At 34.2% G+C, this 15,330-nt stretch overlaps 1 protein-coding gene across 2 annotated transcripts; it reads right to left on the reverse strand.

Annotated features, from left to right (window-relative positions):
- Positions 1 to 4,045: 4,045 nt before the first annotated feature.
- On the reverse strand, positions 4,046 to 15,120 carry LOC123531528 (sodium-dependent glucose transporter 1A-like). Of its 2 annotated transcripts, XM_045312581.2 has the most exons (6): positions 14,950 to 15,115; positions 14,458 to 14,597; positions 11,829 to 11,958; positions 6,606 to 6,761; positions 6,076 to 6,228; positions 4,046 to 5,761 (listed from the first exon to the last, which is right to left on the reverse strand). In XM_045312581.2, exons 1-6 carry the CDS (start codon positions 15,002 to 15,004, stop codon positions 4,827 to 4,829), a joined length of 1,569 nt encoding a protein of 522 aa, XP_045168516.2. In that variant the 5' UTR covers positions 15,005 to 15,115; the 3' UTR covers positions 4,046 to 4,826. The 2 variants fall into 2 exon arrangements, with proteins under 2 accessions (XP_045168516.2, XP_053373417.1); XM_053517442.1 differs by lacking the exon at positions 6,076 to 6,228 and having other exon boundaries at positions 14,950 to 15,120.
- Between the last annotated feature and the right edge of the window lie 210 nt (positions 15,121 to 15,330).

Consider the following 15,330-nt stretch of genomic DNA (forward strand, 5'->3'; position numbering starts at 1 on the left):
TATTTATTGTGGGCCTACTTTGCGATGTATGGCTCTGCTCTGTGCTTCCGCAAAATCTACCATTACCCTTTTTAATTTGTATACAGCGAATACTAATGATATTACAGTTAACGACAGCCAGACCTACCTTATGTAAAAGTAATATTTTCCTTAAATTCCAAGTCCAAGTACACCTTTGATACAATACTATAACGAGAGGTTTTTGTAAAATACGAATCCCCCATCGTGGTATGTCCCATTTCAGTCTTAAGGTCACTTTGAACTTGCCCTTTGACTTACTGATTTTTAACAAAATAAGGGTCATCTTCTAACCAAAAACATCATCCTGTGAAGTTCGAAGGCGGTAGACTGGGTTCTTACTGGGCAGAAACCATTTTTAATCTCAAAGTCCCTGTGATCTAGACCTCTGACCAAATGACCCTCAAAGCACTATGGGTTATTTGTTGAGTATAGGCATTCACCGTTTGAAGTTTGAATGGGTGATCAAGGCGCACTTTAGTTATTGAGCGAAAATAGTTTTCGGTCTCAAGATCATTGTGGCCTTGAGCTTTGACCCTCTGATTCCAAAACATTAGGATCATCACATGCCGTCGTCCTGAGAAGTTTAATTGATGTAGGCCAAGACGTTCTTTATTTGTTAAACGAAAACCATTTTCAGTCGTCATGATACTGTGATCTTGACCTTTGACTAAAAGACAATTACGATTTATCTACTGACCACAAGCAATCATCCTACTAAATGTGATGACAGTAGGAAAAAGCATTCTTCAGTTATTGATCGGAAGCCGACTTTTGCCCAAATTATTCGTGACTTTGACCTTTGGCCTAATAATCCTTAAAACTAGGTTTCATCTTCTGACCACAGGTAATCATCTTACGAAGCTTGATGACTGTAGGCCAAAGCGTTCTTCAGTCACCACTTGACCTGTGTTCAAACAACATCAAAATCAATAGCGGTCATTTGCCAGTCACGACCAACCTGCCTACTACATATGAGGTTCCTTCATCAAAGCGTTCTTCAGTCATCGGAGACCGAGATAGCAGACGGACGATCCGATTACTAGATGCCGTCCCTTCCGGGGGCATAAAACAAAATATTCTGGTTTAATCCTATTTACAATGAAGTATTCAAACATATGAAAATAGAAATATAGTCAGTATTTTGTAAACATTGAATGTTTCCCTCTAGCAAGTTTAGAATTAAAGCACATCTGGTCATTACAAAATAACATTTTCACACGTGAAGGTACAAATTCACAGTTTTAAAGTAATACAGCAATACATCTTTAAATAATTGAATGATTTTGCGAAGTAACAGTACTAAATGTAGTATTGTCAATATAAAGATAAAGCTTTTCGTTGTTGTGTTTTATTTTGTACTACTCTAGAAGCAATTGTCATTATTTTGGAACATCGTTCATTAATTGCTGCCTAGTATTTATTTATATATGCACTGGAGTACTGTTGTATCAATATCACCTGATTTGTATACATTCGTTAAAACTCAGCCGAATTTAAATCTAGGTCCTTCCAACTGAGGCCTAAATGGTATCAATAACAAAAAATGATCATGCAATGTGTGAGTAACTGAATGTGATACACAAAGTGAAATGTCATATTACAGTTACATTGCACCACTATTTACACTTTAATCACACCGATCCCTCTACGGTAACATGCGATATACCGCATGAGATATATCCTATAGAATTAAAAAAAAAAGCGTCCTTCCGGCAGGTGCACAGAGCGTCTGACTTATTATACTCTTTTGATTTTATCCAACTAATACATAAAGTTATATAAAGATTAAGATCCATTCCGAAAGAATTAAACGTGATCCATTCTGAAAGAATAAAGCTTTTGTATCGTGTGACACTTTATTTATGTGTAAGATTAAATACAAATCAGAAAGTTAATTATGAGAAAGTCGTAATGTCCATTAGAGATGAATTGTAAAACAATGTTCGAATAATTATACACGGTCTAAATAATTGTAGTAGAGCTCAGTTTTTAATCATGTAAAGAAAAATAAGGTGCTTCCAAACGCGTTTCACACTTTCAAGCTAAAAAACAAACATACATAAAGTATTATATAAAGTAAAGCTTGATTTCTTTCCTTATGTTCCCATATTATTGCGTGATAAACACGATAGGCAATTTTAGAGTAAAATTTTTTCTTATAAAAGCACACTATAAAGAACTTATTTATTTCAATTACCCAAAGGTGAACAATGAGTTTCTGTCGTTATCCTAAGTTTACGAGCGTGAACCTATATTTAAGAGCGTAAATCTGGGGTTACGTGCGTGAACCATGATTTATGAACGTGAACCTATGTTAACGACCGTAAACTTGGTTTTATGACCGTGAACATGGGTTTACGCTCGTAAACATAGGTTCACGCTCGTGAACATAGGATAACGACCGAAATTCATAGTTCAATCGAGAAACCTAGTTTATCGAACGTAAACCTGGGTTCACGTTCGTAAACTATGGTTTACGCTCGTAAACCCAAGTTCATGGTCGTAAACATAGGTTCTCGCACGTAAAAATAGGTTCACGTCCGTAAACTATGGTTCACGGCAAGCCAATTATCCAATAATTACGTTTTTTGGTCGAATAACTAGGATTATCAAATATTAACCTATATTTACAAGCGAAAACACAGGATAACGGATGTAAACCATAGTTTACGTTCTTGAACCCATATTTACGTTCGATAAACTAGGTTTCTCGATTGAACAATAAATATCGGTCGTTATCCTATGTTTACGAGCGTGAACCTAGGTTTAAGGGCGTGAACTTGGGTTCACGAGCGTGAACCATAGTTTACGAACGTAAACTTGGGTTTACGACCGAAAATCATAGTTTTGTTCGAGAAATCTAGTTTCACGCTCGTAAACATAGGTTCACACCCGTAAACCTACGTTCATGCACGTATATATAGGTTCATGTCCGTAAACTATGGTTTACGGTCACGGCCGTAAACCTAGGTTCACGCTCGTAAACCTATGTTCACTCTCGTAAACATAGGTTCACGACCGTAAACATAGGTTTACGGCCGAAGTTGATAGTTGATTTGATAATCCTAGTATATCAATCGTAAACCATGGTTTACGTTCGATAAACTAGGTTTCTCGATTGAACTATGAATTTTGGTCGTTATCCTATGTTTACGACGTAAACTTGGGTTTACGAACGTGAACCTACGTTTACGAGCGTGAACTTTGGTTTACGATGTTATCCTATGTTTTCGCTCGAAAAAATAGGTAAGTATTCGAAAAACCTGGTTTTACGTTCGAAAAACCTGGTTTATCGAACGTAAACCTAAGTTCACGCTCGTAGACCCAAGTTCACGTTCGTAAACATAGGTTCACGTTCGAAAATATAGGTGCACGTCCGTAAACTATGGTTCACGGTCGTAAACTTAGGTTCACGTCCGTAAACATAGGTTCATGGCTGTAAACCCATGTTCACGCCCGAAATTCATTGTTGATTCTATAATTCTAATATATCGACCGTAAACCATGGTTTACGTTTGATAAACTAGGTTTTTCGATTGAACTATGAGTTTCGGTCGTTATCCTATGTTTACGATCGTTATCCTATGTTAACGCTCGTAAACCCCGGTTCACGCTCGTAAACCATAGTTTACGAACGTGAACCTATGTTTACGACCGTTAACATGGGTTTACAATCGTGAACCTACATTTACGAGCGTGAACTATGGTTCACGGCGTTATCCTTATTTTTCGCTCGAAAATATAGGTTAGTATTCGAAAAAACTGGTTTTACGTTCGAAAAACCTAGTTTATCGATCGTTTATCCTAGTTTTTCGACCGTGAACTAGGATTCACGTAATAATTGGACAATTGGCGTGCCATATACACTTAAGTCCACCTTTAAAGATGTTTTCTTCAGGCCATAGTCCATTCAGCATTATGCAGCATATCAATATTCTCTTTTTCTGATCTTTGATTCAAAACACAATATGTTATCGTTAATCTCCATTCAACAGTGTCCAATACTAATTAACAAACAATTTACTGGTGTCACATTTATAATTTGTCTTTACTAGTGTAACGCGTACACTTGACGTAAATATTCACCCGATTTAGGAAAACGTGGTTTTGATAATAAGTAAATGATAGGTTATATTTTAGCAAATGCAAAATAGAAAAAGACGGACCTAGTGACGTCATTTGACGTTGCCATTTAGACTAGAATCTACTAATCATAGAAAAACTAATTTTGACTTATCAATTAAACATTCACTTGTATTACATGTGTCGTGGAAACGCTTTTCCGGGTATTTGTTGGACATCCTTGTTACATGAACCTTCTTAGTTTCGAACAACTGACAAAAACCTAGAGGCATGCTCAAAATTATATTATTTTGTACTGTATAAATTAATTTAAGAGTGAAACTGTTTTATCATATATGGTGTTATTGAGTTATATCTATGCCATGCACGTGCCATTTAGAACAAAATACATAATTTTGAAAATTATTTCTTTCTTCTGTCCAGTGAAAATAATCGAGCAGCCTTTGTAAAAATCGAATTAACATATTTCTCTGTATTATTTCCACAGCTATAGACATTGCTTTCCTGGTGATAGTCATGGTTACATATTCACTGTCTTGTTTTCATCTATATATGTATTAGTTAAAAATGCATTACTTTAAGGCTTTAATAAAGCAGTTGCAGATAGAATATGTCAAATATATGCAAAAGTATCGTGGGATGACACTGTCTCATCAGCCTTTATAAACAAATTAGTTGCATTGTATGCATTAAGTATGCAAATCTAAAACAAAACGTATTAATCAGTTGCTGATGTTACTTTGAAGGGGTACCATTTCCTTCTCAACAGCATTGCCACTATTTTTACAACAGTCGGATTTCTTACATAGCTTGACCAATGCAATAACTACAAAAATCAACAACAATGTAAAGCAACTTTTTCCTAATAAAAGATACACAAACCACATCGGCGTCATGTTATCCATCAGGTACCCAAGAACTATTGGATTTATTATCAGTCCTATAGAACCGGCTATAACGAACAAAGACGATATTTTCCCTGTTACTTGCAGAATACTTTCCTCGGTCCACGAATATACGCTTGGAAAGATAAGAGACATCGAAAACCCGGCTAAGGATATGGATACCCAAAGAAGGCTTGTAGTCGATGTGAAACAAGCTGTTAGTATACCTAGAAAGGCTATGATCAAAGAAATGCAATATATCATGAGAAGGTTGACAGGTTTAAAACGTTTAACGATAAAAATCGCCAAGAAACGACCAACCGCAAAAGCAAACCAGAAGACACTTGTGGCATAGCTACTGATGTCTTTACCCCAGCCGAAATAACTGATACAAAAGGTTGCAAGAAAACTGGAAAATGTATCTTCGACGGCGCAGTAAATCATCATGAACAAAGACAACAGGATAAGTATAAGAGTTTGCACTTTCTTCGAAAATTTGTTCATTGTCCGTGGTTGTTCTTCTCCCTTCTGTTCCTGTTGTTCTGTTATATTTACTTCCGCTATATTAGGCGATTTGTAAGTCCTCATTATTTCTTTAACGAAAATAACGAAGAATGGAACAGAGGTAGAAAGTATCACAAAAAACGATATAAGATATGCGAAATGTACATATGTTGGTCCGTAGCCTGGTTCTTTGCAGTCATTTTCTACGTAGTCTTTTGGTACATGTGTTGTCCACGTCGAATTTGGAGATGATTCGGCGTCGGATTCATCTGCATTAAATACACATCAAGATCAATAAAAAAGTATTGATTTTTATCAAATTATATAGGAACTTGAAAAGCAATAGCTTAAAAGCCTATGATTATTTCAAAGTCAAATATATTTACGAATACAATACATGTAGAGTTTATAAGATATACAGGTAATTCCATCAGGAGCATTGCTGAAGTTGTGATAATATAAAATGTAATGATACTTTTATCGTTTTGTTACTCTTATTTTCATAATTATTATTATTATCATGATCTTGGCCATCTAAAGAAGAAGCATTAGATTTTGAAAGACCGGTGACAATAGACCATACTTTTATCATTTAGCCTTTGACATAACCGTTTGGCCAAGAACGGCTCAGTTGTTAACGGTGAAATAATTCCGCCAAATGAGAAACAAAAATGTAGTCCTTGAATATAGGAGCGAGCCTTTTCTCCCCAGAAAGACATCACATAGGCATTGGCACCTGGAAACAAACTCTTTAGTAGTTTTATTTAAAAATATTAAGCGTGTACATGTCACATAAGATAGATAATAAAAACATTCTTTCACTAGATTAAAAATCAAAATAGTTTTGATTATTACGAATATTAAAGAATTTTTCAATTATGTAATGAGAAATAACATGCCAAGTATAAAATAAAGGGTTAAAGTTTTAAATTAATTGCTACCATATGTTCCTGGATATTATTCAAGCAAGTAACAGAACTTCAGTAGTAATACTAACTACTACCACAATACCAGCGATCGAGAGTTCGCGCCCAGCAACAGTCGTCTTTGTTCACATGAATTACCTTTGTAAAAAGTATTAATACAGAAACACATGCACTGGAATTTGTTCACCTGTGTCTAGACCTCCTGCCCCTACTCCAGATAGAAATCGTACTGCAAGCATCAACGCAAACCATCTACACCATGGAAGAGCAACGGTCGTTACCGCCATAATCATAGTCGAAAAGGCAATCACTAATGATTTGCTGAAGTGATCATATAATAAGCCTAGAATAGAAGAAATATATACTCAACAATTGAAATTAATAAGTGTATGCTTAAGAAATTGTGAAAAAAAGAAAAAAGAATATTTTTTACACAGTTTACGAATCCATGGTTCTATTCTAGAAAATCAATAATATCGCATGAAAACAACAAATGCATGTGTCCGGTCATGACTAAAAGCAACAGTTATTGCACATGTGTAAGTGTTACTATTTCATAAAAGAACATTCTAAATACGTAGCGACACCTTACGACAGCAGCAGGACACTTTAGTACTGCTGATTTAATACTTAACACACAAACATAGCCAGGGTTATCCAGAAGGCGGTTCAAATGCAGGCGGTTAAAGGGTGAGAGCAAGTAGGTGTGAGTGGAGGTTCAATCATCCTGGAAGTGGGGTATGGCTTCTCAAGGAAATTATGTATTTCGAGCAATTCGCGGTATATCTGAGAACTATATGATTAGGGTTCGGTTTGTCAGAGAAATTTCGACATAATTATAACAAGAGGGCCATGATGGACCTAGATCGCTCATCTGAGTTACGCAGCTTGCATGAGCAGTTTTGGTAGATGGTTATGCAAGGGAAATGTCTGTGAAATTATATTGAAATAGTGTTTTTGAAAAGATTCTAATAAATTAATATGGACTGGTGTATGTCTGTGTTGGGTGATATTGGGAGGTGGAGTAAGAAGTTGGCGGAATGATGTGATATGACAATATCAAACAAGAAGATTTTTTTACTATACACACATGGGGGAAGAAGATCAAACAACTCAGTGACCGTTGTTTTTCTTTTGACAAAACAGAATAATTTGTATAATCATCTTAGCCTGCTGTTTCTGACAAGAACTTTTTTAAAATTTACCAATATATACACATAGGGGAAAAGTGACAACTCTTTTTTAAAGTTTCTACTATATATATATAAGGAAAAGCGACTATGCTCTCTGACGGCCATGTTTTTTAATGAATTTGACTAATTTGAAAAATCTTGGTAGAGGATTACATGACGACCATTATCTTATAGAATTATTTTAACATCGGGCCAGCAGTTTCAAACAAGATTTTCTACTACATACATCTAGCGAAAAGTGATCACGCCCTCAGGCGGCCATGTTTTTGACGAATCAAAATAGTTTGAAAAATCATGGTAGAATGTTAAATAAGGATCATTTGGGCGAACTTTAATCGGATCAGCGGTTTAGTAGAACATATCGTTTGAAGATTTCCTATTTAAAGCCATTGTGGCCCCTACGTGCAACCAAGCGGAACCGTTTAAACAGGCCCACAAGGAACATACAGGCCAAAATCCATTCGGTGGTTTTGGAGCAGATGTGGTTTAAAGAAATTGTTGACTACGGACGCACTCGTATACGCGCGCAAGAGGATGATCAAAATAGCTCACCCTGAACACTTCGTGATCAGGTGAGCTAAAAATAACAAACTTTCAAACGACTGACCACCTGTGAAGTAGCCTCTTCTTAAATTAACATTAAACGGTTGTAATAAATAACTGCTCTTGAAAAGCTATTATATAAATATTGCATTCCTGAGAGGGTGATATGAAAAATGTTCACCGCGAGATATATGAATATTGACCGAGGCGCCAGCCGAGGTCTGTATTCATATTTCGAGGGGTGAACATTTTTCATATCACCCTCTCAGGAATGCAATATTTATTTTATTATACCGAAAGCTTATACGGGTCAAAGCATTTACTGGAAAATCAACATAATAATTTATTTAACATTAAAAAGGAATTACTAACCAAATAATGAAGACAGCATTCAAGAGTCTTTACTTGTTAGCACTCATAATTTGTGGCGACTTTGCTGTGTAATAAGACTTTTTTGATAGATTTAGTCGAGACGTTTACATATCGCTGACCCCTATACTTATTCTAATATTTCAACATTGCGTCAATCAGTAGCATTCGAAAAGCGGCGATAACTTTTTTTTTCTAAACGAAACATATAAGTGTGAGCACTCATTTTCTTAGTTAGATCATTTCCAAACTTACTGTGGTAGTTTCGATTCAATATTTGATGAAAAATTGTTTTCGAAATATTTTGCACGTATAAAAAAAGAAGAAAATTCGGCCGTGTTCGCACATGCAAGAGCATCAGAAAAGGGTAAATTAATCCTAACGTATGATTATATACGCGCCTCGTCTGAAAATTTATCGACTTAGTCTTTTAATCAATGCGAAAGTATCAATCTCCCAACGGGTGATATGAAAAAATAATATCACATGCGCAGAAAAACAAAATAACACTGTTGCGCATGTGATATGAAATTACGGATCATATCACCTGCGCAGAAATTGAAAATAACGATTTTGCGCCTGTGATATAAAATCAGTGGGGAATATGATATATCATTCAAGTTAAACCAATGGAAAATTTGCATTGGACATTTATGTGAGGTATAATAAAAACTAATATATCATTTTGGTTTCCTGGCCCCATGTTCACAAAACATTTTTCGGTCTCAGCTGAGTTTGAGTTTGAAATTCTAATATCAATTTTACTAAACCTTCGAGATTAAATTCCAACTGAGACTGACCATCAGTACTAAATAGCCACTTGAAAATAGTTAGTAACTTAAAATTCAGTTTTAAACATGCTATTTTGATATAAATGACAAATAAAGTTTCTTTATAAAACTCAGCTGAGACTGAAAACATTTTGTGAACACGGGGCCAGGTCGCTTAATCAAGATTATAAGCGTTATTATGTATTAATAGAATAAGCGTATTTTGTCTATGTAAGACTATTGTATTAAACTTGTCAAATATTTGCATTGAGAAATATATATATTGTTGTAAACTTTCCTTTGTCAAGTAGATAATATTTTCAGATAACTTCTAAATATGGAAACAAGATATATATATATATATATATATATATATCTCTCCACTCGTAATAAAAATTTAGCTGAAAACTATAAACTATATAAACACTTAATCACACGATTTCCTATGAAGTAAACAAATACGCCTACATATTGTTATGTATAATGTCCAAAGTTTCCAACGATAACGTAGTGTTAACAAACATTACTATAAATAGGTTTAAATGATTTAGTTATTATTGCATTATTACCAATTATAAATAAGCTCGTTTCGATTTTATATAACAGGTGTTTGTATGTGTTCGTAACTCAGCGACGACAGTTGAATTTCCTTTTATTTTTCGCATTCTTCGAGTGCTTATCATTTTGTCTGTGGCACAACAGCAAAGACATTTTCGAGGTCAAGAAAAGTTTAGTATTATGTCAAAGTTAATATTAGTTAAATGCATGTCCATGTACATAACATAATGAAATATATTATGTAAAGGCAAGCATGTATTATAAATACAAATCATCATCAAAAAAAGAGAAAAATAAAGTAACAGGAACGAATATAATCTGAGGCAGATAAAACGAAAGAAATACTGATATTTACTTGTCAAATAATGTACATGTTGTTTCATCAATAATCATGATATAGACGCGTCTGTGCTTTCGGGTAGTCATGCATATAAGTATAAACTTTTCAAACGCTAAGTACCGCAAGTGAAGCGTTCGATCACTAACTGCCGACTTCATCATTGTGCTAACTTGTTCCATGCTAATATTGCCCAGACTCTTTTAGTGAGATTAACAGAGCTACCCAGATGCGGGGATTGCAACAGTACCGTTTCTGTTCAGTTTTGGCTTTTGAGCTCTGAGTTATTTTACCTTACTGACCCACAGTGAGGTTGCCTGCCAAAAATTGTCACCGAGTCAAGCGATATTAATGTGGCCTGATATCTCAGTTATTCTGGGGAAACGTGTTGTGTTCCAGGAACATGCCGTTTAACCGATAAAAATATAATAATTTACGTCTTACCTTATCTCTACACTGGTATGATATATCGGACAAATATCACTGCATTTTGAAATTGAACTACATGTTGAAGTTAACTTTCTTTTTCAAATTTCCCTTTCAAATAACTGTGTACTTTTTCTGTTTAGAGATTTCATAAACTGTCAGGACCAATGCTGTTAATGTGCATGATGAAATAATATACAAACGTTACATTTGGTTATTATGTGTATCATCTACGGATCTGAACCTACATCCTTGGCGGTTTCGGGGATGTAGGAAATGCTATCAACACAAAATGCCGGTTTCGGGGATGTAGGAAATGCTGTCAACACAAAATGCTCTGTATTTATGCAATATACAATGAAGGGACTGGTTATCCCATATTTGTACCGTGTATTTTAGATAGTACTTGTCATCCTTAATGAAATATATGCGCTACAAACAGCCGGGTGTAAGAGCCTCGATCGACGTAAGCACGTAACAAGTCAGTCTACTTTTAAAGTCCGTGGTACAAAGGCAAATTTTACACGTATACTTTCAATCGTACGATAGTGTTAAAACGTTAAATTGATATTGGACACGAGGAATGGCAACAAAGTACAGCATTTGTGATCTGCTGAACTGGTCATGTAAATACGTGTATTCACTAAACAAAGAAAACATATGTATATACACAATGAGCAATTAGAACATACTACTAAGTGCCCGACGAAACAGGATGAGCATGTGGAAGGTTCCGCGACAGCCTGTTCTCAGTCAATTCGGACTGAAAAGCTTTCTTATTTGCCACCTACCCCGTTCCGTTGGGTCGTTTATTGTTTTAGATATAGTTGGTGTTCAAAACATAACAACCATTTCAAAAAGCACGACATACTAGACTGGTGAAGGTATGAGTGCGAGATGGCGATAAGAAAAGATAAATTAGATACCGCATCTGTAGCTAGATGCTTAGGTCTTCTTATTTCAAATAATCTTTAAGAGTAAAGCAAAATAAGGTAAGTCTCTAGCTGGTGCGGAATCTAAGTTACCCTTTTTCTTCATGTATACACAAAGATATTAGTATGGATATGCATTAACAGCATGTATGTCTTGTAACGTGTTTGCTGCACATCCAATTTTAAATATGACAAGGATAGTATCATGCCCAAGAAAAAACATTTATTGTTTTATTTGTATCTGACAATATACTATAAAAAATAAAACTTTTAATGTCCTACCACCGGCAAAGGATCCAGCCATGTAACCGAAAGAATAAATGGTGAATAACCAGGAAGCTGTGTCCAGTGTTTGCTCAACAACCAGTTGTAAATCCGGGAAAGACGGTCCAATCTGTCCTGTCATCCATCCCTGTTACAATTAAACCGTCATGATCAACTGTTGTTTTAATAAAGGAATGAATGTCTACACACTTGTAAAACACCCTAAACCGAAGTACACATATCCAATAACGGCCAGCCGTTATCCTAAATATGTGTACGAGGTTTCGGGTTTTACAAGTGTGTAAAACAATAAAAAAAAATATGACATTTATTACTTTTGTTTCTTTTTATAAATTATTTCAAATCTCTGTACTGGCAGTATAAATAAAAATGAAAAATGTAGTCCAACATCGGGAGCAGTACAAAAGTTTCGAAATAAATTTGTTTAACACACTTGTAAAAAATTCTGTTAGCAAATCAAATTGAAGGAAACGGTCCAAAAAAGAAACAATAAATGATTTCAATAAAACATGGATAGAACCGTTTGTAATCACCAAGTTACATACTTTCTTAGTGTCCTTAACATCGCTTAAAATTGCAACCAACGTCTAAAATAAATTTAATAAAATTTCGAAGCATAAAAGGCAACTAAGCAAGACAAGGGAGCTTGTTCATTAGAGATGATGAAATGTGCAACATTTCTTGCCATTCTATCACCGGTTTACGCGGAACTTTAGTATTCACAAACAGGACCACAAAGGACTATGAAATATAGCAGCAATGAAACAGTCAGAAAGTCAAAAAGAAAAATAGTAGTTGATGTAACATTATTTCAACAATAAAAGGCTGAAGAGCCAACAAAAATAGCCATTTTTTTTCAAAGTAAATCCTGTGGTAGAGTGTGTATAGATTTGTAATACTTAGCTGATCTTAATACATCTTTGCCCTTGTTTTGTACACTTATATTTCCGGCAAACTCAATATTATTGCTCGTCATATACATAATAAGTCCGCACCAGGAAGAAAACTGTGCAACAACTATGCATATATACTAGTAAGTAAAATTGTATGACAAACATGCTAGTTTAATACTTAAACGTAGGCAAAGTGTGTATAGCCATTGTTTTCTTGCTGTGATTGAACAAGATTTATGCAGCTCTAATTAAAAGGGATTATCTTTAAAATAAAGTCATTCAAGTGATATTAAAGCACTATACTTTGTTACTTGTGTTTAAATTTTTTTTTCGCAGAAGCATTGCTTAAAATCATTGTACTTTTGAATTTAGATATCGCCATAAAGAAAGCAGTTTTTTTCACTACTTGATTTATTATACACCATTATACGACACTCAAAAGTAGTCGATAAGATTTTTCTATTAAAAAATCTTCATGAGGTATGTCCATTTAAATAAGATTAAATGAAATTCCAAAACATTCCTATTTCCTTTCCTAGATTTAGAACGACGGTATTTGTGTTTGTTTCGTAAACTGTAAAAGTATAATCAGACAGTACGATGCAATCAGTAAAACGTTCCTATTTCCTCCCCTAGATCTAGAATGACGTTATTTGTGTTTGTTTCATAAACATATTAAAGTATCATCAGAAGGTAAGACTCAATCAGTAAAACGTTCCTATTTCCTCCACTAGATTTAGAATGACGTTATTTGTGTTTGTTTCGTATCATCAGAAGGTAAGACTCAATCAGTAAAACGTTCCTATTTCCTCCCCTAGATTTAGAATGACGTAATTTGTGTTTGTTTCGTAAACATAGTAAAGTATCATCAGAAGGTAAGACTCAATCAGTAAAACGTTCCTATTTCCTCCCCTAGATTTAGAATGACGATATTTGTGTTTGTTTCGTAAACATATTAAAGTATCGTCAGAAGGTAAGTTTCAATCAGTAAAACGTTCCTATTTCCTCCCCTAGATTTAGAATGACGTTATTTGTGTTTGTTTCGTAAACGTATAAAAGTATCATCAAACAGAAAGCTCCTATTTCCTCCCCTAGATTTAGAATGACGTTATTTGTTTTGTTTCGTAAACATATTAAAGTATCATCAGAAGGTAAGACTCAATCAGTAAAACGTTTCTATTTCTCCCCTAGATTTAGAATGACGTTATTTGTTTTGTTTCGTAAACATATTAAGGTATCATCAGAAGGTAAGACTCAATCAGTAAAACGTTCCTATTTCCTCCCCTAGATTTAGAAGGCCTTTTTTTATTTCGTAAATATATTAAAGTATCATCAGAAGGTAAGACTCAATCAAATCTAGTATGGTATTATTTTGATTGGCTACATATTATGTTTCCAAAGGATCTTCGTGTAGATTTTTTATTGGACAATATTGCATATTAATAATAACGTATATTACTATTTTTAATGTGGTTATAAGGCCTGAGACACTGAATTTTACATATACATTCGTGGTATCAAATTGCATTTTTTCTCTACCATGAATTCAAACAATGCACTATAAAATTTTGGAACCAAGCCAATATAGAATACACCGCGATAACAGTCATATATAGTTATTGCGTATAGAATATATCTATCGAAACCAAAACTACTTACGTGGCTTCTAATAGATTTTATTATAATCTTTGTTGTTAATTTTTAAAGGGAAAATATGAAAAAAACTATCTCACCAATCCAGCAAAAGTCCAGAAGAGTAACACAGTTTTTAACAATTTTCTACTGTAGTGTTTATCAGTTTTAAATTTCATAAACCATGCACACGCCCATGTCTGTTTGTTTTCAACTGCGTTTCCATCTTCATATATATCTCCTGGAACAATATTAATAAAAAGCAAGAAAAATCAGAACAATATAAATGTATGTGATTACTTAAGTTCTTTCGTACTGCAAGCGCATATTTCGTCCCCTGCGTACCTTTCTCAGCTCAAAAGCTGACCCACCTAGTTATATCAGTTCTTTTGAACATACTTAAAGATAAAATATAAAACAATTGTTTTGTTTAAAAATGCGACAAAAATACCCAGAAAGAAAATATATCAATAAATTAAACAGAAAATAAATACGCCGAGACGTTTTTTTTTTTCTTTTACTATTCAAAAAATCCATACACTGTTATATTCTTTATTGTTTTATATACATTTATGAAAGACCCGTCACTATACCTTTATTTACATTCCTTGACTTTAGACAATCATGTTTTTCATCTTCGTTGTCCATTTTAAGATTGTTATTGATGTGATTTCTGTAATATTCAACATTGATAGTCGCAAGTTAACACTGCAACTATCATGCAAACTGCACGTTTTATCACCTGCTGATATATTTGTTAAATTATCTATATATTGGCCCTATATATAACTGATAAATATATAATACAGTCATAAATTAGAATTTTTTTATATCTTTACTAACAACTCATTGGGGTTTTTTTATCTTTTTATTATCCGGGTTTGTCTTTCTAAGAAGTAAGAGAATTCATGGAAGTACTTTTCTTTCTTAAAGATATATTAGATCCAAATTTCATGTTTTAAAACATGAGTAAT

This window comes from Mercenaria mercenaria, chromosome 11 (genome assembly GCF_021730395.1).
Source record: "Mercenaria mercenaria strain notata chromosome 11, MADL_Memer_1, whole genome shotgun sequence".
Taxonomy (NCBI): domain Eukaryota; kingdom Metazoa; phylum Mollusca; class Bivalvia; order Venerida; family Veneridae; genus Mercenaria; species Mercenaria mercenaria.

Coding starts and splice junctions, on each gene's coding strand:
- LOC123531528 (XM_045312581.2), bottom strand. CDS start 15,004: ATGGACAACGAAGATGAAAAACATGATTGTCTAAAGTCAAGGAATGTA. Junction 6,229..6,605: donor GGCAGGAGGTCTAGACACAG/GTGAACAAATTC, acceptor GTTTGTTTCCAG/GTGCCAATGCCTATGTGATG. Junction 5,762..6,075: donor TCAAAGGCTAAATGATAAAA/GTATGGTCTATT, acceptor TATTTAATGCAG/ATGAATCCGACGCCGAATCA.